This window comes from Protomyctophum parallelum, assembly GCF_964188405.1.
Source record: "Protomyctophum parallelum genome assembly, chromosome: 7".
Taxonomy (NCBI): Eukaryota; Metazoa; Chordata; class Actinopteri; order Myctophiformes; family Myctophidae; genus Protomyctophum; species Protomyctophum parallelum.
Genome location: NC_139705.1, coordinates 10,348,935 through 10,373,706, shown reverse-complemented (window position 1 = coordinate 10,373,706; position 24,772 = coordinate 10,348,935). Strand labels below are relative to the sequence as shown.

Below are 24,772 nucleotides of genomic sequence, written 5' to 3'. Positions count from 1 at the left end.
AAAAAAGTCATATGGCGTGACAGGAAAACAGTCACACCATTATGATAAAGTGTCACACCATATTACGTTTTCTGCACTTAACATAACCTTGAGGCTACTAGCTACACATTAGCATGCTAACAACATGCTAGCTATAACAAAGCAACATAGATTTACATGTAATTATGACCAAAAAATCTAATACCTTAAGCTTTTTTAATGAAAAAGGTGTCACACCCACAGACACTTGGAAGAGTCGCATTTGTCAGCGTTCCAACAAGATCGTATTTTATGAAAATGTTAAAATGATAATTCACCACAGACACCTGTCATGCTATTGTAATGCAAGTGCTGAACAGCCTTACTGAAGAAGTACCTCTCTATCCCAATGGGTGTGTAAACAATTGCCTGGTGAAATTTCCCAAAATGGTGTCACACAATATGATTTTGGTTTGGGGGACAAAATATTTTTGATCAGAAATGACTGAAAACATTATGCTTGGACTTTGAAAAGATTAGGCTCATAAATAGACATCTATATTATATTTATGGAATTTTTAAAATAATTTTAGCATTTTTTTCCTTAGTTTTATTTAAGTTCCTACTTTGAGAAACAAGGCCAGGACAGTCGCACCATATGAGTTTTGCTGTGTTTGGTTGACAATTCTGAAGAAATGAGTTATGAAATGTTTTAATCTTGAGTATGTTCACATGGACCATAATGTCCTGCACAATATTCAGAAGGTTTTTGACAAATATATTTCTTATTTATACATGAGTGACACTAAGGACAGCCAGGGACACCATGTCACGTCACCCACCCACAGGTAGAAAGCGGGTAGAAAGACAAACTAGCCTAGTTAATATAGCTCACTATGTAGGCAGACAAAAAGGCAGGCAGACTATAGCAGCCAACCAGACACAAAGACAGCCAAACAAAAAGCCCAACAGACTGACAGACATGTTGTTCTTACCTGTGTCTGTAGAGGAGGTTTCCTCTGGTCTTGCTGTGACTGTAGTAGTAGAGACTGTTCCATCTGGTGGAGGATGAAGGATGGTGGTTGGAGCTGTGAATATCATCATAATATTAAGTGAATGCAATTATAAGTGGAAATGGCGCGAGCAGAGCGTGCAACTATCTCTGACTCTTGTCAACTCACTGTCCCTCCCTCTATGAAATATAACAAATAAAGCCAAATTAAACCCATAAACAAACATTTAAAATAAAACTTACACCAATGGAAAAAAATAATCCCTCTTCCTCAATTTCTTGTCCCTTTGACCAATTAATTTAGTAAAAGTAAAAGTAATTTTGTTTGCTCTTTCCGAGTCCAACATGATGACCTCCTGATTGTCTGTATGGTAACAGGTGTCAAGTCGATCTGGAATAGGTTCAAATATAAAATTGCCTGCTGCCCGAGCAGGTAATGGAGCTTGTTTTAAATTACCATCACATGCATTACAATTTTTTATTTTCTCTTCTTTCTGTATTTTGGATCAAATACTCCTTGTTGGATGGTTTTCCACTCTAATATAATCGGTAGGGATGTACCGATGAGACATTTTGGCCGATATCGATATCTGATATAATTAATTGCTGTTATGGCCGATAACCGATATTACCGATATCTCATTCTGTATTAAGAAAATACAATCATTTTTCATTCTGAAAAAGGCTTATAAACTCGGAATTAAAAAATGTTCCAACTTGTTGACTGTTTTGAAAGAATCCCCAGAAAACACTGATATAATTTGGATCCTTCATAATAAAAAAACTAAAGGATTTTTCAGGCTTTTTCATTATTTTTGAGTGGCGCAACCACTCCTACAACCAGCAATGTCCGTGCGTATCCATCTATGTAGCAGTGCGTATCTATCTATGTATCAGTGGTCATGAGCACGAGTATATGACTTATTATATATATATATATCTTTATTGAAAGGATAAGCCCCTTGAGATGTCGCATCTCATTTTAGAGGGGGTCCTCACCACAGATACATTGTACAATACAGTTCACAAAGCGATACAACAGTACAACCATACACACAGACAGGACAAAACAAAACAAGACAGAACAAAAGCTCTCCCAAAGATAGCTCCCACCCCACTGTTTCAACCCTAAATAGCAGAGTTCATGGGGACAAATATATACCCTTTGCACAATAAGAACATGTTATTAGGCAAAGAACTAAATTAAAACAAACATGCAATACCAGCATGCATCGAGCCAGCAGGGAACACATATGAAGGTACATACAGATCGGTCGGTATGTTATATTTATGGAAAACAAGGACAACTGCCAAGAAGAGTACGTTAATTTAGAAGCATGAGCACGGCGTTAGAAAGTGTATGAAAATGGATTCCTTAAATACGTTGAGGGAAGTGATTGATCTGAGTGGACTTGGTAGGTCATTCCGATCAGATGGAGCTTTAAATTTGAAGGCACGGCGCCCACTTTCCTTTTTTATCTTTGTGGGGACTGTAAAGTAGGGATGGTCCGTGTGTCTTAAATTATAGTGTGGTTTGTATCGGACAAGAAATTGTTTTAGGTACTGTGGATAAGGAAAGAAAATACATTTAAAAATAAATTGTAGCCAATGTGAGTGTCTTCGTGATTTAGGTGATAGCCAGTTTAAAGACTCATACATGGAGCAATGGTGAGTTCTATATGGGCATCTCAGTATGAATCTACGTAGGTTATTATAGGTTGCATTGAGGGGGTAGAGGTTTGTATCGGTGGTGTTCTGATATATGACATCCGCATAGTCTATTATGGGTAGTAGCAGCAGCAGCTGTGAAATTAATCTTTTTCTAATCTGAAGGGTAAAACTATTGATGGATCGATATAGAGTTTTCAAACTGAAATTAATTTTCTGAACAATAGCCGATAACGATGTGTTTGCCGATTAATCTCCCATCACTAATAATCGGATTACTTCATTTCCATTGTTTGTAGTAAGGTCTGTGGCAACATGTACAGATATAGATGTCCTCCTGCTCCTCCTTCAATTGATTTATTTTACTGACTGGTTGTTCTGCATAAAGTTCCTTTCTAATTTATCCTGATTTATAATGTTGTGTTGGATGTATTGTTTTTTTACTGTATTTTGTGTATTGTAACTCGGCTACATTGAAAGGGGGGCTCAACTGTATTTCCGAGTATAAATAAAGGTGATGATAACGATGTAGGCCCCTCCTGTTGAACATGTCTGTCGTATCGCCTCCTTTTCCCCAATCGATCACCCATCTCTTCGCGTGTTTCACGTCTTTGATTTAGTCTATATGTCGAAAATTGTTATCATCGTTTGGACTAGAACCCAGCCATTCGAGACGTATGGGTTCAACTCCTTGTCCTTTGACTAAGTCCTCTTCAACAAAAGGTGTTTTGTCTGTTCTCTCAGAGTCCAACATGATGACCTCCTGATTCTCTGTCTGGTAACGGGTGTCAAGTCCTGTCAATGAGTCTCTGTAATAATCATGTGGGCTGAATTTGGCCCCTTCTTCCACCAGTTTAACACCCCTGGTCTAGAATAGATTCTATTCTATTCTCTGGTCTAGAATAGATTCTATTCTATTCTAGACCACCCAACGTGCGAGGATGTCTTGTCTATGTATGTTCTCTTTCCCAATGCAAATGGGTACATATAGAAGCTTCTTTGGCAAACGAGTAAATAGAACCGGACACTATCGGCATCCATGGACTTTTTAAGTTATATTTTAAGCTCCCTATAACTTTGAAACTCAAATTTGTGAGTTCATGCACATCCGTTTCTAGATAAACATATACATAGTTAGTTACGTCATCACCCAAAGCCTGATTGGATTTTTGTGGCTTTCGCCTTTATTAATTTTTTTATAGAGGGATAGAGTAACAGTAGGCTGACAGGAAGTAGGGAGAAAGATGGGGGGGGGGGGGGGGGGAGAGACACAGTAAAGGCCGTCGGGATCGGGAGTCGAACCTGCGGCACACTGCCAGACTGGATTACCAGCCAAGGTGCCCAGACGGCTACGCCAGCTGCCCGGGCCACCTTGTTAATTTCTAATACTGATATTTACTTTATTTATTTTTTAACTGTCCTTTTGCTTTCTCTCCTCCAACATGATGGTTGTGCACCTGACAACCTTTATCTGAGCATTCAATTATATTTAAGCAATACTACACGAGATGGTGTGGTTTAACGTGATTATTGCCACGTGATGCGGCAAGCATCACTGAAGTTACAGCAGTTACCTTTAAAACTAAGAAAATCACTGAAAACATTTCTTTAATGACAGATCACTACGACCACAAATGTCCCAAGAAAATAGTTAGCCTAGCCACCGAGTTTGCTGCGCTCTGGGAAAACAGAGCAGCTGAATTATTTGTTTTGATTAGGTGTGGAGTGGTACTCGTTTGAACCACGGCTAGAAGGCTGTTTCAACCAATCAGATTGCTTCCTCGAAACGACCTGTTGTATAATCTACGTTTATACTCACCATCTAGGACGCTGATCCGAATCTCCTCCCCTGAATATCCGAATATTCTGTCCACACCACACCAGTATGTCCCTGTGTCAGACATGCTCAGCTGTCTGATGGTTACATGGAACACGCCCTCATCAAATAATCCACCTTGTTTATTTCTATTACTAATACTGTATCTACCATTCTCAGCATAGGACTTAGCTGTTCCAATTAGACGTGTAGTGCATGTTCCTCTGCAGAAGGACTTGAACAGATCAGCAGCTGTTGAGAACCTGCATGTAATTGTAATGTCTTCTCCTTCAGTTTTTTCAAAGACACGTAGTTGTAGAGTGACTCCACACAGAGCTGTGGAACAAACATGAACAGTTGATGATCAAGTGGTAGAAAGTAGGTCCTATTCAGTCTAGACCCTAGTGTCTATAGACCGACCCTAGTGTCTAGACTCTTGACATAATTAAGTTAAATATTTGTTTAAATAGACAGTTTTTATTATAAAACCTACTACAGTATAAAAGCCATTTTCAACATTAACTCTGGACACACACACACACACACACACACACACACACACTGGGACACGCACAGACCCCTCTCATAGATGGCTAGTCTTGTCGCACAGAGACGCGACGAGAAAAACAGAGACAGACAGAAAAATAAAAGACACAAATATACTAACTAATGAGTCAGAGGCATAAAAATGTTTACACATATGGAAATATTATAATACACTTACCAAGGATGAAGCAGCAGGGCAGAACATGTCTGATATTCATTTTAAATCACTGTGCCTAACATATTTGTTATGTGAAGTAAATGTGTCTACCGTATATAGAAAGTATTTGAAGTTCCTTAAACTGTCTTTTCTTCCTGTGAGATAAATGTATCTACTCGTCTCTCTCTATCGCTAAAAGGCTTTCCTCTGCAGATTCGGGTTCTTGGAAACGCCCCCCCAGCCACTGCGTTAGTTTTACTGAGGTTAGGTTTACTGAGGTTAGGTTTAGGTATAGTTTACTGAGGTTAGGTTTAGGTATAGTTTTACTGAGGTTAAGGTTAGGGTTAGGGTTAGGTTTAGGTATAGTTTTACTGAGGTTAAGGTTAGGGTTAGGGTTAGGTTAGGTATAGTTTTACTGAGGTTAAGGTTAGGGTTAGGGTTAGGTTTAGGTAGTTTTCCCGGGGTTTAAGGTTAGCGTTAGGTTTAGGTGTAGGACTGTCCAGTCACAGCGCACCATTTACTCAAACCCGCAGAGGAAACCATATTAGCCTCTCTATCACACACAAACTTCCTCTTCCTCTTCCATTTTTGTTCATATTTCTAGACGGTCTACTACTGAAGGATTATTATGAAGACATCAGCCTGTTTTATCATTCTTGAAATGGGACATTATTAATGTCATGTCGCCTCAATGTTTTTTCTATCTCTATGGTCAAGCCTGTGCAAAGCGTAAACGTAACCACTTTCATACATACAGTAGATGGCTCTTTACTAGTTCATGGCATGCTGCATTTGTTTACTGCCATGCAGAAGTGGTTCTGTTTTGTTTGGGCTGTCATTGGTCTACTCTACAGACTAGATACATACAGTATACAGTACTGTACATACATAAGAACCCTGTTCTAGACGGCTTGGCCTTAAGCTGTGCTGTAAAATATCAGTGTTAACTGAACTCTGAGAGAACACAAACAACTATATTTCCCATTTCATTGTATTATCTTTCACGTGTGTAGATGAAAACAAAGAAGCACCAAGGAGGAGATTCAGTGTTACATTATTTCACTGAGATCTTTCAACCCTTTGCTATTCTCTGGACACTCTTCAGAAGAACCTCCGCACAGAGTCATTAGAAAGTAGTTCCTTCACATCATTCTGTATGAAGCACTGTCTGTTAGGAAAGGTAGGGCAGGTTAGTGCCTTGCTCAAGGACCGGTAAGGAGGGCATGTTAGCTATGGCCGAAGAAATCAAACCTGTGAACTTTTCGTTACAGGACATTCAGTCTAATCACAACGGCCTGCCGTCAACTATTGAGTTCAAAGTCTGAGCCTGCCCCGTTCAGATTGCCTCCTTCCAGACTGGATTCAGTGTTCATGAATGGTAAAAAGGAACCCCTGCATCCATCTTGTTAGATTTGGTTCAGCGTTGCTCCTTCTTTAGAGTGGTGCATTCTTGAGGTTGTCTCATCTCTCCTTTTCCTCCTTTCTCCACTCCTCACTCTTAACTAGCAAATTAATTACTTACTATTATATATATATATATATATATTATATATAATGAATTACTAGTAGTTAACTGGTCACATCTTCAAGAGTCCTGTGCATTTCCTTTTATCTACACATGTCAATTGTCCATGTACAATCACCTAGTCGCTGTAAGAACCCTCTCCTCTCAGCCTTCCTTAAACCATCACTTGTCGCCTTTATTATAACAGTGATGTTATGTAATCAAAGACAAGCTGCAGGAAGTAGATGCTTGTGGTGCTTATTTAGAAGTAAGTTCTGTGGAACTATTTCGACAATCATTTTATGTACAATCGTTCTATGGTATTTTGATATTTCAATAGACCCTCTTTAGAAGTTTCAGTTTGACACTGACTGTTACTGTAAATACATAAATTGGCTGTGCACGTGCGCATGCACGCACACACGCACGCAGTTTATTCCAAATGCTTCCATCATTCAGTCCGGGAGTAAAGCAGATGTCCTTACTGTTATTGCTTATTAAGATCCCCATTAGGTTTTTCCATGTCAAAGGCTAATCTTTGTGGTGTCCATATTTAACAAAAACATTAATTTCATCAACTTTACAATCACTATCATCTATATGGTAAATAACGATCAAGCAATAAAAGTAGTACAACTAAAACTAAACCCAAATCATGTACAGCACATGAAACATACCTCTGAGGAGATTAGTACAGGTTTGTTCGCATCAAGTGTATTCCTTCCTATTGTTCTTGGTCTAGGACGGTGCTACCAGATAATCTGAACTATATTTTTTCTATAGAGTCTATAGCAGGGTTCCCCAATTAACTTTCCTCAAGGGCCATATTTTGACTACGGTACCAGGCTGGGGGCCGAGTCGGCACGCGCAAGGTCGAGGTCTTGCCCTGAAATTAATGTTCAGGGAAGACCCCATTTGAAAAGGACCCCAAGTTTGACATGCAGAGGCTACTGACCCCAATTTAATGCCATTTATATCTGGGACCCCCCCCCCCAAAAAATGGAAATTCTTCCGTGGGCCACAAGGGGGCGCTCCGCGGGCCGCAGATGGCCCGTGGGCCGCTAATTGAAGAACCCTGGTCTATAGAGCGGCGCAGTCCCTCCCCCTTTCAGAACAACGAACGTCCCAGAAAATAGTGTTATCTCCTGCCTTTATTTTCTTTCTAATGATTTGATCGGCCCAAAATATTGTGTTCATTGTCATGATTTGTCACGATCCGAGTTGGCTTTGTCCGTGGCGTAACCGTCTTTAAATAAATACTTAAAGAAAATCCTATGGTCAGAATGCATTGCATTTCATTTCCTGGGCCGTTCGTTGTTCTGAAAGGGGGAGGGACTGCGCCGCTCTATAGCATTTGAAGATTGTGGAATAATAGTATCTGGCTATACACGAGACTACACGCATAGACAGAGGTGAAAGCATAATCTCGCCTCCCAGCCTGCATGGAGATAATTAGGCTTCAGTCAGAACTTGTAAACATGGTACAGTACTTCACATCACTTGATGTACTGTTTGGCTGTTAAATGGTAAATGGTGCATTTATATAGCGCCTTCATCCAAGGAGCTCTACATAGATTGTGCATTACATTTACCCGTTCACAAGCACATTTATACACCAATGGCGGAGGAAACCATGCTAAGCACCAACCTGCACAACGGGAGCAATTAGGGGTTCAGAGTCTTGCTCAAGAACACTTCGAAAGTCGAAACTAACTCTGGGGGAGCCCGTGATCGAACTGGGAACCTTATGGTTCACATCCAGCTTTTTTACCGGACACTCTACCCCTGAGCCACTGCCCCTGTACATACACTGGACATCCGTGGTGTCCAGTGACCTCCACATGACCCTCACACAACGTCCACAAGCCTCACTCCGGTCATTCCGGTGACATCAACATTTAACGTTAAGATATCATTTACTTTCATGTCCTTGACAGAAGGACATAATGTAAAAGGTTCTCTATTTAGAATGCAGAAGTTGTGGTGATAGAACTGGAAGTGCCTGGTCTGTCATCACAGCTACAGGAGACGTAGTCCGGAAGTCAAGTGGGGTGGAACAAGTGTCCTTGAGCAAGACACTGAACCCCCAATTGCTCCTGTGCTGGTTGGTGCCTTGCATGGTTTCCGCCGCTATCGGTGTACTGTATGAATGTGTGTGTGAATGGGTGAATGTAATGCACAATCTATGTAATGCACCTTGGATAAAGGCACTATATAAATGCACCATTTACCATTTTCTATAAGAAATGTATTTTTGTAATACTGAGAGAGGTTATGGTCATAATAACCCAATAAATAAAAAAGCTCGATGTTGACAGCAGGTGGATGCATGCGTGCGTGTGTAAACATTTTAGGCCAATAAAAAAACTACATAACCAAATTTCCCACTTTGAACAAAAAGTGCCTGGCAGAAACTAGATATGTCCAAAATCTCCCATATATTGTCAGGAATGTTCATCCATATTTGGGGCAGCAACTCCATATTTGGCCATATTATCTATTTGGACACACATATACATTCTGTATATATAATATGGAGCACATACTGACAGATGCTGCTATAAATCTAACCCCCTCCGTGGCAAGTTTAACAACACCAAGATTCAGCCGTGACTCTTTATACGGCAGGATCCGAAGACACGTCCAATAATCTGATGCACGTCAAAGCCTTCTCCACATCCACACAAGCTGCCAAACAAACTTACACGGAAGCTAGTCCGTCACACGGAAGCTAGTCCGTCACACGGAAGCTAGTCCGTCAGACGAAGCGGTCCACCGGAAAGTTACAGCCGAATAGACGAGAGATGGAAACGGCATCGCCGACGACCGAGGGAAACACTGCATCGGTCCAGGAGGAGGAGCCTGAAGTGTCACCGTCCTCTTCATCACCATCGTCCTCTTCATCCTCCTGGTCCTCCCAGGGCAGACTGACGCTGCAGGGTCTACTGAACAAAGCCATGAGGATCAGGATGAGTGACGGTCGGACGTTGGAGGGAGTGTTCCTCTGCACAGACCGCGACCGCAACGTCATCCTCGGCTCGGCCCGGTTCCTCTCCTCCACAGAGGGGTCCTCCTCCTCCACAGAGGGGTCCTCCTCCTCCACAGAGTTGTCCTCCTCCTCCACAGAGGGGTCCTCCTCCTCCACAGAGGGGTCCTCCTCCTCCACAGAGGGGTCCTCCTCCTCCACAGAGGGGTCCTCCTCCTCCACAGAGGGGTCCTCCTCATCCACAGAGGGGTCCTCCTCCTCAACAGAGGGGTCCTCCTCCTCCACAGAGGGGTCCTCCTCATCCACAGAGGGGTCCTCCTCCTCCACAGAGGGGTCCCTCTCCTCCTCCCAGACAGAGTCCAGGGTCCTGGGCCTGGTCATAGTCCCTGGACCCCACGTGGTGTCCGTCCAGGTGGAGCCACACGCGGGCCTGGCTCATTGGATCCCAGACATGTTCAGATGAGACCCAGAAGTTAACATGTTTCATTCTCCTCCCCCTGGGCGGCGGCGGGGAACCACCAGACGTTGGAGTCTGCCTTTCTGAATTACGTCATATCACGGCAGCCAAGTCTATGGACTCTTTTAATGTTTGTTTAGAGCACTTTAAACACACATACTGTAGAGTAGCAGCCAAGTAAAAGAAAACTTAATACTTACTTACTTAATATTCCTCAAAAAAATCAAATCGGGGTGTCACAAAAATGTTTCTTTCTTGTTTTTTCTCTATTTGCTTTAGGGAACAGAGTAGAGACACAAACACTCATGTCGGTTTGTCTGTTTAATCCAATTACACATTATCAAAACATATACACATACGTAGTACCATGAGCTACATCACAAGTTATTTAACAGGTGTTAAAACAGATCTGATGTGGTTAAACGACACAGAGCGACTTGGATGGATCTTTGAACATAAGATATTCACACTTGCAGAATATTTAGAAAAAGCATGGGACAAACTGGCAAAGAAAACATAATGTGATGTACATTTATTTTTGTTTTGATTTTTGTTTTAACCAAATATTTTCTTTTGTGCAGTTTCTGTGGGGGAAGTGAATGTGATGTTGTTTGTTTTTATAATCCCGCAAGGGATGGGTCTTTACGACGAGACATGGAAATAATAATGCGTTAATTAATTAATTAATTAATTAATTAATTCATAGTACATTCATTCATCAGTGCAGTCCTACCATGACTTTTCCAGGTACTTGAGATACCTGGAAAAAGAGCTACTGTAGATACTATGCAGTGGAAAACAAAATTACACCCTGTAATAGTCTTCCCGGCAGAGATCTGCGCTCTGCTGCTCGCCCCTTTCTAGTTTTAGGTCTGAGATATCCATGCTGTTATAAGTTTATAACTCATCTTAATCTAACTTGACAGCAGAGTACACAGTAGAGTCAGTGGATTGGGCAGGTGGAGGGTTTGGATGGGCACTTTTTGTGGAACTGAACTTCAGAGTATGTCATTGGCCGGACAATCTTCTGGCTAGGAGCAAAGAACAGTGATGTGTTTCAGTCTCAACTAGTAGTTGCCATAGGATATTTTGTAAGTTAATTTCCAACATACACACACACACACACACACACACACACACACACACACACACACACTGTACTGTATATGGGTTAAATTATTGCGAACGCAGTGATTGCGAACGCCATGAGCACTAACTATGAGACCCTGCAGATCATGTCTGTCTGTGTGTGTGTGTGTGTCTGTCTGTGTGTCTGTCCCGCTGTGACACCACCCGCCCGCCACCAGAGGGCGCAGCTGTAGCACACACACACACACACACACACACACACACACACACACACACACACACACGGTACAGCTGTAGCACACACACACACACACAACCACACACACACACACACACACACACACACAACCACACACACAAACAACCACACACACACACGAGCTGCGTTCGCTTCCCGCGTTTGCGCGTCTTACTTGTAGTAGGGATACATTTACATTTTGCTTTGTACACAATTGTTCAGACACCTCAAACTCACCTTTCTGACATTGGCATAAACTGCCTCTATGGAAGAGTTGGAAGGTTCTGCAAAACACAGATTTAGCGTTATAATTCAGCCAAAGTACATCCTGTACAGTGTATGAGTTCTTTACTTTCATTGATTCACAGTAGAACCTTTATACATAATTAGCTGATCACTTGTTTTGCTTACTTAGATCATCCCTGGCATAATAAAGGTTCTTTTTCAGAGCTAGGACTCCTATCTTGCCAAATAGAGTGATTTGAAGCAAAGTGGATGTTGGTTATCTGTAGGCATCTGTAGGTATTGGTCTTGGCAATAATATTGCCAAGGCCTTTATACGTACATTTTATTATAATAACAATGGCATATTAAATTACTAATATCGCAGCCCTATTTATAGTTATTTCTCCCTCTATATCTCTACAACCTGCCTTTTGTGTACATGTGCAGAGTGAGTGAGTCTGCGCACGCATTCACAAGTACGTGTGTATTTGTGCGTTACCAGGTGTTTTGGTGTTTGTGCGTTACCAGGTGGTTTGGTGCATTGTGTCCTGAAGTAGATCACGATAGCCAATGTCAGCATGGTGACCATGACAAGTTTGACGACCAGTCCCACAGTAAAATAGACGATGGTTCCTTGGGCTGCGATTACATCATCACATTGCAACAGTTATGATAGTTTAGAGGAAGTTATCATGTATTCACTGAATGAGAGACAGACGGAGTACTAGACAGGTAGATAATAAACCCACTACTCTAGATAGACAGACAGGTGTATACAGAATATATATGTCTAGCTATATACACAACTAACTAATAGGTATAGGTAGACAGACAAGCTAACAACCAACTAGGCAGGTAGAAAGACTAACTAGCCTATAGTTAATATAGCTCACTATGTAGACAAACAGGCAGGCAGACTATAGCAGCCAACCAGACACAAAGACAGCCAAACAAAAAGCCCAACAGACGGACAGACATGTTGTTCTTACCTGTGTCTGTAGAGGAGTTTTCCTCTTGTACAGAAGGTGAAGAGGGTTCAGAGGCAGCTGATGAGACCGTTGCTGTGACTGTAGTAGTAGAGACTGTTCCACCTGGAGTCGGAACTGGTGGAGGACGAGGGATGGTGGTTGGAGCTGTGAATATCATCATAATATTAAGTAAATGCAATTATTAAGTGGAAATTCTTGGCCGGAACTGAATACCGAATATGATTAATATTATATATATATATTTTCCTACCATTGCTGTCATGGCCGTACCTTAAAGCTACCTGATTTATGGCAAAATAAATGGTTATTGCAAAACTTAACTTAAAAAATATTCACTATTATGGGTCCATAAAACATTTATTCAGCTCTTTTGAATGTATTAATTGCATACACTATTCGGTGATATATTTTCTGCCTATTCGGGCCGAAGTCGAATAGGCCGAAAATGCATTTTTAGCCATTTTCTGCCGAATATTTTCTGCGGCCGAATATTCGGTGCATCACTATCTCTTTCCCAATGCAAGCTTTTTTGGCAAATGGGTAAATATAAACGGACACTATCGGCATCCATGGACTTTTTAAGTTATATTTATATTTGAAACTCAAATTTGTTACGTCATGCACAACGGTTTCTAGATAAACATACATAGTTGGTTACGTCATCACCCAATCCCTGATTGGCCGAGCGACGCCACCAATCCAATTGGTTGAGGGGCCACCGACATACGCAGCAAGCTGCCAACTTACACTCTGATTGGCCGAACAACGCCACCAAAAACGCACAATCCCTGATTGGATTGGATTTTTGTGGCTTTCACCTTTATTTTATTTTTTATAGAGGGATAGAGTTACAGTAGGCCGACAGGATTTATATTTATATTTATTTTTTAACTGTCCTTTTGCTTTCTCTCCTCCAACATGATGGTTGTGCACCTGACAACCTTTATCTGAGCATTCAATTATATTTATGCGTTAACGTGATTATTGCCACGACAGTGATGTGGTCAGGAACGAGACCTAGTCGAGTTCCGCAAGCATCACTGAAGTGGCAATAGTCACGTTAAACCACACCCTCTCCTGTAATATTGCAATTATACAATAGTTACCCTTAAAACTTAGAAAATCGTTTGAACCACGGCTAGAAGGCTGTTTCAACCAATCAGATTGCTTCCTCGAAACGACCTGTTGTATAATCTACGTTTATACTCACCATCTAGGACGCTGATCCGAATCTCCTCCACTGAATCTCCTCTGAATATTTGGTCCACACGACACCAGTATGTCCCTGTGTCAGACATTCTCAGCTCTCTGATGGTTACATGGAACACGCCCTCACTAAGGAATCCACCTTGTTCATTTCTAATACTGTATCTACCATTCTCAGCATAGGAGTCAGCTGTTCCAATTAGATATGTAGTGCATGTTCCTCTGCAGAAGAACTTGAACAGATCACCAGCTGTTGAGAACCTGCATGTAATTGTAATGTCTTCTCCTTCAGTTTTTTCAAAGACACGTTGTTGTAGAGTGACTCCACACAGAGCTGTGGAACAAACATGAACAGTTGATGATCAAGTGGTAGAAAGTAGGTCCTATTCAGTCTAGAGTCACCCTAGTGTCTATAGACCGACCCTAGTGTCTAGACTCTAGACAGAATTAAGTTAAATATTAGTTTAAATAGACTATTTTTAATTATAAAACATACTACAGTATAAAAGCCATTTTCAACATTAACTCTGGACACACACACACACACTGGACACTGGGACACACAAACTGGGACACACACAGACCCCTCTCATGGCTAGTCTTGTCGTACAGAGCCACGGCAGAGAGACAGACGGAAAAATAAAAGACACAAATATAGAGAGAAAGACATAATATACTGTAGACAGAGACTAACAAATGAGTCAGAGGCATAAATATGTTTACACATATGGACAGATTATAATACACTTACCAAGGATGAAGCAGCAGGGCAGAACCTGTCTCATATTCATTTTAAATCACTGTTCCTAAAATCTTTTTGTGGCGTGTGTCTAGTGTCTACCGTATATAGAAAGTATTTAAGTAAGTTCCTTAAGCTGTCTTTTCTTCATGGAAGATAAATGTATCTACCCATCTCTCTCTATCACACACAAACTTCCTCTTCCTCTTTCTATCTCTCTCTCTCTCTCTCTCTCTCTCTCTCTCTCTCTCTCTCACCGTACGCCCAAATTAGCAGTCTTGCATCCTGTTCAACTCCTGCTCAACCTATAAGAACATTAGTTACTGTGTCTTTTCACGATTTTCACTAAAGTCCCTATCTTGTTCTCTTGGAATAATTGTAATCAAACTTAGATCATTTTTGTTCATATTTCTAGACGGTTGTCTACTACTGAAGGATTATTATGAAAACATCAGCCTATTTTATCATTCTTGAAATGGGACATTATTAATGTCATGTCGCCTCAATGTTTTTTCTATCTCTATGGTCAAGCCTGTGCAAAGCGTAAACGTAACCACTTTCATACATAGATGGCTCTTTACTAGTTCATGGCATGCTGCATTTGTTTACTGCCATGCAGAAGTGGTTCTGTTTTGTTTGGGCTGTCATTGGTCTACTCTACAGACTAGAATAGATACGTGGGTCAGTGACGTGACACCCCAAAAAATGTGTTTTTTTTAAACCTTTAAATAACAGGAATAAAAATGATTTACTTTTGTTCTACTCACTCTCATCTTTATGGAAACATATTTTGTTTTTAGATATTTTATTGGAATCAGAATTTATTCAGCATTTTGTTGTACTTGTGCCTAAAATCGTCATATGGTGTGACATGACAATAATTGTTTATAAAATGAAAATGGAGTACAACTTTCTTAAGTTGCTCACTTTATCAAAGTCCTTTATCATAACTAACCTGTGATCCACTATAGTTTTGTGAAAATGTATTAAATCTGTATATTATTTTCGTAATCAACACTCAATGTGAGGCCCATGTTATCGGTCTTTCAATATATTTAGCATTTATTGTGACAAAACTTTCTCTAAAATTACACAAATATTTGTGACTCTTCCTTAGACTATTTGCTATGTAATCCATAAACATTAATGGTTTCATCATTAATAAAGGTATGATTTTTTCACTATTTGGAACGTCACACCAAATTATTTAGTGTCACACCGTATGATCATATCTTCATTTTTCAAAGCAAACTGTGTTTTAACCTACTTATTAGTGAGTACTGAACTTTACAGATTGATTAAACAATTACTCAGGAAAAACAGCAACAGGAAAATTGCTTTAACATTGAATAACATGGCAATGACTGAATAAAACGAAATTAAACACAATTTATTGTGGATAGTTGCAGATTTTAGGTGAAAATGTTTAAAACAAATGTTTAAATGGACAAAAGAAACATGGGACTTTGTTATTTATTGCTATATCTGTAGGAAATTACAGTTTGTATCATATGGTGTGACAAAAAAGTCATATGGCGTGACAGGAAAACAGTCACACCATTATGATAAAGTGTCACACCATATTACGTTTTCTGCACTTAACATAACCTTGAGGCTACTAGCTACACATTAGCATGCTAACAACATGCTAGCTATAACAAAGCAACATAGATTTACATGTAAGTATGACCAAAAAATCTAATACCTTAAGCTTTTTTAATGAAAAAGGTGTCACACCCACAGACACTTGGAAGAGTCGCATTTGTCAGCGTTCCAACAAGATCGTATTTTATGAAAATGTTAAAATGATAATTCACCACAGGCACCTGTCATGCTATTGTAATGCAAGTGCTGAACAGCCTTACTGAAGAAGTACCTCTCTATCCCAATGGGTGTGTAAACAATTGCCTGTTGAAATTTCCCAAAATGGTGTCACACAATATGATTTTGGTTTGGGGGACAAAATATTTTTGATCAGAAATGACTGAAAACATTATGCTTGGACTTTGAAAAGATTAGGCTCACAAATAGACATCTATATTATATTTATGGATTTTTTAAAAGAATTTTAGCATTTTTTTCCTTAGTTTTATTTAAGTTCCTACTTTGAGAAACAAGGCCAGGACAGTCGCACCATATGAGTTTTGCTGTGTTTGGTTGACAATTCTGAAGAAATGAGGAATGAAATGTTTTAATCTTGAGTATGTTCACATGGACCATAATGTACTGCACAATATTCAGAAGGTTTTTGATAAATATATTTCTTATTTATACATGAGTGACACTAAGGACAGCCAGGGACACCATGTCACGTCACCCACCCACATACAGTATACAGTACTGTACATACATAAGAACCCTGTTCTAGACGGCTTGGCCTTAAGCTGTGCTGTAAAATATCTGTGCTAACTGAACTCTGAGAGAACACAAACAACTATATTTCCTATTTAATTGTATTATCTTTCAGGTGTGTAGCATTACTCAGTGTTACTCAGTGCCTGCACACACTCCTGTGGAAAGATCTGTCTATATAATACAAATTTCACTCGTATGAATTCATTTGTCTAAAGTTAAATAATTCTCAGTAATTCTGATTTATTTCATGCATTAACTCAACTCGGGGCAACATTCTTGCTTCAAAATAACTTCATAACTGTATAGTGTATAGCCAATGCATATTGGTAATATAAAATATTGAAAATTCATATTATGAACACTATTCCATTTACTGCATGAGATTTAGGACATCATTCAACAATGTCTTTCCAGATGTTTTTATATGAATACCAAGATAACAATTCAAGTCTTCTCTGTAAACCTATAGAGGCTATATTCACAACACTGTTCCTCACCTCTCCTGCAGTTTCATCTTTCTGTCCATGCCTCATTTGTTGTTACAGTAGATTAAAAGAAAGAAGATGAAAACAAAGAAGCACCAAGGAGGAGATTCAGTGTTACATTATTTCACTGAGATCTTTCAACCCTTTGCTATTCTCTGGACACTCTTCAGAAGAACCTCCACACAGAGTCATTAGGAAGTAGTTCCTTCACATCACACTGTCTGTTAGGAAAGGTATAGGGCAGTTTAGTGCCTTGCTCAAGGACAGGTAAGGAGGGCATGTTGGCTATGGCCGAAGAAATCAAACCTGTGAACTTTTGGTTACAGGACATTCAGTCTAATCACAACGTCCTGCCGAGTTTAAAGTCTGAGCCTGCCCCGTTCAGATTGCCTCCTTCCAGACTGGATTCAGTGTTCATGAATGGTAAAAAGGAACACCTGCATCCATCTTGTTAGATTTGGTTCAGCGTTGCTCCTTCTTTAGAGTGGTGCATTCTTGAGGTTGTCTCATCTCTCCTTTTCCTCCTTTCTCCACTCCTCACTCTTAACTAGCAAATTAATTAATTATTACTAGTAGTTAACTGGTCACATCTTCAAGAGTCCTGTGCATTTCCTTTTATCTACACATCATGTCAATTGTCCATGTACAATCACCTAGTCGCTGTAAGAACCCTCTCCTCTCAGACCTCACTTGTCGCCTTTATTATAACAGTGATGTTATATTGCTTGCTTGTGCTGCTTATTTAGAAGTAAGTTGTGTGGAACTATTTTGCCAATCATTTTATGTGCAATCGTTCTTTGGTATTTTGATATTTCAATAGACCCTCTTTAGAACTTTCAGTTTGAAACCGACTGATACTGTAAATACATAAATTGGCTGTGCACATGCGCATGCACGCGTGCACACACACGCACATAGTTTTTTCCAAATGCTTCCATCATTGAGTCCGGGAGTAAAGCGGATGTCCTTACTGTTATTGCTTATTAATTAGTACAGGCTTGTTTGCGTCAAGTGTATTGTTCCTTCCTATTGTTCTTGGTCTCGGACGGTGCTACCAGATAATCTGAACTATATATTTGTGAACAGAAATGGTGTAATTCCAGACTCTGTAGCATTCGAAGATTGTGGAATAATAGTAGGCCTATATGGCTACACGAGACTACACACATAGACAGAGGTGAAAGCATAATCTCGCCTCCCAGCCTTCATGGAGATAATTAGGCTTCAGTCAGAACTTGTAAACATGGTACAGTACTTCACATCACTTGATGTACTGTTTGGCTGTTAAATGGTAAATGGTGCATTTATAGCGCCTTTATCCAAGGAGCTTTACATAGATTGTGCATTACATTTACCCGTTCACAAGCACATTTATACACTGATTGCAGAGGAAACCATGCAAGGCACCAACCTGCACAACGGGAGCAATTAGGGGTTCAGAGTCTTGCTCAAGAACACTTCGAAAGTCAAACTAACTCGAACTGATCGAACTGGGAACCTTATGGTTCACATCCAGCTTTTTTACCGGACACTCTACCCCTGAGCCACTGCCCCTGTACATACACCTTCACAATTCACATGTCCCTCACACAACTTCACTCCGGTGACATCAACATTTAACGTTAAGATATCATTTACTTTCTGTAAAAGGTTCTCTTTTTAGAATGCAGAAGTTGTGGTGATAGAACAGGAAGTGCCTGGTCTGTCATCACAGCTACAGGACACGTAGTCCGGCAGTCAAGTGGGGTGGAATATTTGGTATATCGTATTTTTTTTATTGGCCTAAAATATTGTATGTATATACATTCATGAATCTCCAGAAGGGGCATACATCACCAAACCATTAAATATCACAAATTATTTTTAGAATTATTTCATAAGTGTCCTTGTGCCTTACATGATTTCCGCCGCCATCGGTGTATGAATGTGTATGAATGTGTGTGAATGGGTGTGAATGGGTGAATCTTGGATAAAGGCACTATATAAATGCACCATTTACCATTTCAATAAGAAATTTATTTTTGTAATACTGAGAGAGGTTATGGTCATAATAACCCAATAAATAAAAAAGCTCGATGTTGACAGCAGGTGGATGCGTGCGTGTGTAGACAATATTTTAGGCCAATAAAAAAACTGCATAACCAAATTTCCCACTTTGAACAAAAAGGGCCTGGCAGAAACTAGATACGTCCAAAATCTCCCATATATTGTCAGAAATGTTCATCCATATTTGGGGCGGCAACTCCATATTTGGCCATATTATCTATTTGGACACACATATACATTCTGTGTATATAATATGGAGCACATACTGACAGATGCTGCTATGAATCTAACCCCCTCCGTGGCAAGTTTAACAACACCAAGAACCAGCCGTGACTCTTTATACGGCAGGATCCGAAGACACGTCCAATAATCTGATGCCCGTCAAAGCCTTCTCCACATCCACACAAGCTGCCAAACAAACTTACACGGAAGCTAGTCCGTCACACGGAAGCTAGTCCGTCACACGGAAGCTAGTCCATCAGACGAAGCGGTCCGCCGGAAAGTTACAGCCGAATAGACGGGAGATGGAAACGGCATCGCCGACGACCGACGGAAACACTGCATCGGTCCAGGAGGAGGAGCCTGAAGTGTCACCGTCCTCTTCATCACCATCGTCCTCTTCATCCTCCTGGTCCTCCCAGGGCAGACTGAAGCTGCAGGGTCTACTGAACAAAGCCATGAGGATCAGGATGAGTGACGGTCGGACGTTGGAGGGAGTGTTCCTCTGCACAGACCGCGACCGCAACGTCATCCTGGGCTCGGCCCGGTTCCTCTCCTCCACAGAGGGGTCCTCCTCCTCCACAGAGGGGTCCTCCTCCACAGAGGGGTCCTCCTCCTCCACAGAGGGGTCCTCCTCATCCACAGAGGGGTCCTCCTCCTCCACAGAGGGGTCCTCCTCCTCCACAGAGGGGTCCTCCTCCTCCACAGAGGGGTCCTCCTCCTCCACAGAGGGGTCCTCCTCCACAGAGGGGTCCTCCTCCTCCACAGAGGGGTCCTCCTCCTCCACAGAGGGGTCCTCCTCATCCACAGAGGGGTCCTCCTCCTCCACAGAGGGGTCCTCCTCCTCCACAGAGGGGTCCTCCTCCTCCACAGAGGGGTCCTCCTCATCCACAGAGGGGTCCTCCTCCACAGAGGGGTCCTCCTCATCCACAGAGGGGTCCTCCTCCACAGAGGGGTCCTCCTCCTCCACAGAGGGGTCCTCCTCCTCCACAGAGGGGTCCTCCTCCACAGAGAGGTCCTCCTCCTCCACAGAGGGGTCCTCCTCCTCCACAAAGGGGTCCTCCTCCTCCACAGAGGGGTCCTCCTCATCCACAGAGGGGTCCTCCTCCTCCACAGAGGGGTCCTCCTCATCCACAGAGGGGTCCTCCTCCTCCACAGAGGGGTCCTCCTCCTCCACAGAGGGGTCCTCCTCATCCACAGAGGGGTCCTCCTCATCCACAGAGGGGTCCTCCTCCTCCACAGAGGGGTCCTCCTCCTCCACAGAGGGGTCCTCCTCCTCCACAGAGGGGTCCTCCTCCTCCTCCCAGACAGAGTCCAGGGTCCTGGGCCTGGTCATAGTCCCTGGACCCCACGTGGTGTCCGTCCAGGTGGAGCCCCACGCGGGCCTGGCTCATTGGATCCCAGACATGTTTAGATGAGACCCAGAAGTTAACATGTTTCATTCTCCTCCCCCTGGGCGGCGGTGGGGAACCACCAGACGTTGGTGTCTGCCTTTCTTAATTACGTCATATCATGGCAGCCAAGTCTATGGACTCTTTTAATGTTTGTTTAGAGCACTTTAAACAAACATACTGTAGAGTAGCAGCCAAGTAAAAGAAAACGTAATACTTACTTAATATTCCTCTATAAATCAAATCAGGGTGTCACAAAAATCTAATCTTTGTTTCACACAAAGAGACACAAACACTCATGTCGGTTTGTCTGTTTATTCCTCATCTAATTACACATTATCAAAACATATACACATACTGTAGTACCATGAGCTACATCAAAAGTTATTCAACATGTGTTAAAACAGATCTGATGTTGTTAAACGACACAGAGCGACTTGGATGGATTTTTTAACATATGATATTCACACTTGCAGAATATTTAGAAAAAGCATGGGACAAACTGACAAAGAAAGCATTTATTGTTTAGATTTTTGTTTTAACCAAATACTTTCTTTTGTGCGGTTTCTGTGGGGGAAGTGAATGTGATATTGTTTGTTTTTGGTGTTTTATAATCCCCTAAGGGATGGGTCTTTAGTCGGAAATAATAATGCGTTCGTTCATTCATTCATTCATTCATTCATTCATATAGTACATATTCTAATCAGTGCAGTCCTACCATGAATTTTTCCAGGTACTTGAGATACCTGGAAAAAGAGCTACTGTAGATACTATGCAGTGGAAAACAAAATTACACCCTGTAATAGGCTTCCTGGCAGAGATCTGCACTCTGCTGCTCGCCCCTTTCTAGTTTTAGGTCTGAGATATCCATGCTGTTATAAGTTTATAACTCATTTTAATCTAACTTGACAGCAGAGTACGCAGTAGAGTCAGTGGATTCGGCCGGTGGAGGGTTTGGATTTGTCTTTTTGTGGAACTGAACTTCAGAGTAAGTCATGTTGGCCGGGCCATCTTCTGGATGGAGCAAAGAACAGTGATGTGTTTCAGTCGTTAGTAGTTGCCATAGGATATTTTGTAAGTTAATTTCCAACACACAGGCGTGCACGCACGCATGCACACACACGCACGCACACACACACACACACACACACACACACACACACGCACTGTATAAGGGTTAATTTATAGTAGTATAGTAGGATAAATTTACACTCAGGATTTTGCTTTGTACACAATTGTTCAGACACCTCAAACTCACCTTTCTGACTGGCATAAACTGGAGCGAACACAGTAGAGTCAGTGGATTGGGCAGGTGGAGGGTTTGGATGGGCATTTGTCTTTTTGTGGAACTGAACTTCAGAGTAAGTCATGTTGGCGGGGCCATCTTCTGGCTAGGAGCAAAGAACAGTGATGTGTTTCAGTCTTAACTAGTAGTTGCCATAGGATATTTTGTAAGTTAATTTCCAACAAACAGGCGTGCATGCACGCACGCACGCACGTGCGCACACACACACACACACACACACACACACACACACACACACACACACACACACACACACACACACATATAAGGGTTAATTTATATTAGTATAGTAGGATACATTTACACTCAGGATTTAGCTTTGTACACAATTGTTCAGACACCTCAAACTCACCTTTCTGACGATGGCATAAACTGAAGCAGAGTACCCAGTAGAGTCAGTGGATTGTGCAGGTGGAGGGTTTGGATGGGCATTTGTCTTTTTGTGGAACTGAACTTCAGAGTAAGTCATGTTGGCCGGGCCATCTTCTGGCTAGGAGCAAAGAACAGTGATGTGTTTCAGTCTCAACTAGTAGTTGCATTGAATATTTTGTAAGTTAATTTCCAACACGTGCACGCACGCACACACACACACACACACACACACACACACACACACACACACACACACACACACACACTCTGTATATGGGTTAATTTATAGTAGGAATACATTTACACTCAGGATTTTGCTTTGTACACAATTGTTCAGACACCTCAAACTCACCTTTCTGACATTGGCATAAACTGCCTCTATGGAAGAGTTGGAAGGTTCTGCAAAACACAGATTTAGCGTTATAATTCAGCCAAAGTACATCCTGTACAGCAGGGGTCCTCAACTAGAAATGATGAAGGTCCACAAATATAAGATAATATAATATAAGACCGAGGTCCGGTCCCATGCGCGGCGTCCATCGGAGAGCGGGGCTCTATGCCCGTTTAGTATGGTCAAGCCAAGCTTATACAAATCAGATCCCCTTCCAACCAACCAATAATGGGGTGCAGAGTGCAGGCCCGGAGTGGAACTCCAAATCCAAATCACACTGCGCGCGCGCATAGCGCGCACCAGAATTTTGGGGGCCCTTGGGGGACATTTTGGGGGCCTTTGCAGCAATTTCACATGAGAAATGTACCATCTGATGTTATTTATATTATTAACTTCTTCCCTCCATTAACATAAGACACACAATGTAGTTGTGCTGCAGCAACACTGCCTGAATTGAAATTGACTGTGGCTGGCCTGGCCTGAGCTTAGGAGAGATTTTTTTGTTTTTTGCCTAGGGTCCGCAGAGAGGTGGTCCGCGGTCCGCCAGTTGAGTACCCCTGCTGTACAGTGTACGAGTTCTTTACTTTCATTGATTCACAGTAAAACCTTTAGAATTAATTAGCTGATCACTTGTTTTGCTTACTTAGATCATCCCTGGCATAATAAAGGTTATTTTTCAGAGTTAGGACTCCTATCTTAGGACTCCTAACTTACCAAAAGTGATTTCAAAGCAAAGTGGATGTTGGTTATCTGTAGGTATTGTTCTTGGCAATAATATTGCCAAGGCCTATATAAATTTTATTATAATAACAACAATGGCATATTAAATTACTAATATTGCAGCCCTAGTTATAGTTATTTCTGCCTCTATATCTCTGCAACCTGCCTTTTGTGTACATGTGCAGAGTGAGTGAGTCTGCGCACGCATGCAAAAGTACGTGTGTATTTGTGTGTTACCAGGTGTTTTGGTGTTTGTGCGTTACCAGGTGGTTTGGTGTTTGTGCGTTACCAGGTGTTTTGGTGTTTGTGCGTTACCAGGTGTTTTGGTGTTTGTGTGTTACCAGGTGTTTTGGTGTTTGTGCGTTACCAGGTGTTTTGGTGTTTGTGCGTTACCAGGTGTTTTGGTGTTTGTGTGTTACCAGGTGTTTTGGTGTTTGTGCGTTACCAGGTGTTTTGGTGTTTGTGCGTTACCAGGTGTTTTGGTGTTTGTGTGTTACCAGGTGGTTTGGTGGTTTGTGTCCTGAAGTAGAACACGATAGCCAATGTCAGCATGGTGACCATGACAACCAGTCCCACAGTAACATAGATGATGGTTCCTTGATCTGGGATTACATCATCACATTGCAACAGTTATGATAGTTTAGAGGAAGTTATCATGTATCTACTGAATGAGACACAGATAGACTACTAGACAGGTAGATAATAAACCCACTACTCTAGATAGACAGACAGACAGGTGTATACAGAATATATATGTCTAGCTATATACACAACTAACTATTAGGTATAGGTAGACAGACAAGCTATCAGCCAACTAGGCAGGTAGAAAGACTAACTAGCCTAGTTAATATAGCTCACTATGTAGACAAAATTTGTCTACATAGTGAGCTATATTAA

At 41.5% G+C, this 24,772-nt stretch overlaps 1 protein-coding gene across 1 annotated transcript; it reads right to left on the bottom strand.

Moving 5' to 3' along the window:
* Positions 1-21,348: 21,348 nt before the first annotated feature.
* LOC310861922 (uncharacterized protein) lies at positions 21,349-24,456 on the bottom strand (the record flags this gene model as incomplete). Its single annotated transcript, XM_083769658.1, has 5 exons — positions 24,373-24,456; positions 23,117-23,163; positions 22,745-22,882; positions 22,345-22,477; positions 21,349-21,353 (listed from the first exon to the last, which is right to left on the bottom strand). Exons 1-5 carry the CDS (start codon positions 24,434-24,436, stop codon positions 21,349-21,351), a joined length of 387 nt encoding a protein of 128 aa, XP_083625784.1. The 5' UTR covers positions 24,437-24,456.
* Between the last annotated feature and the right edge of the window lie 316 nt (positions 24,457-24,772).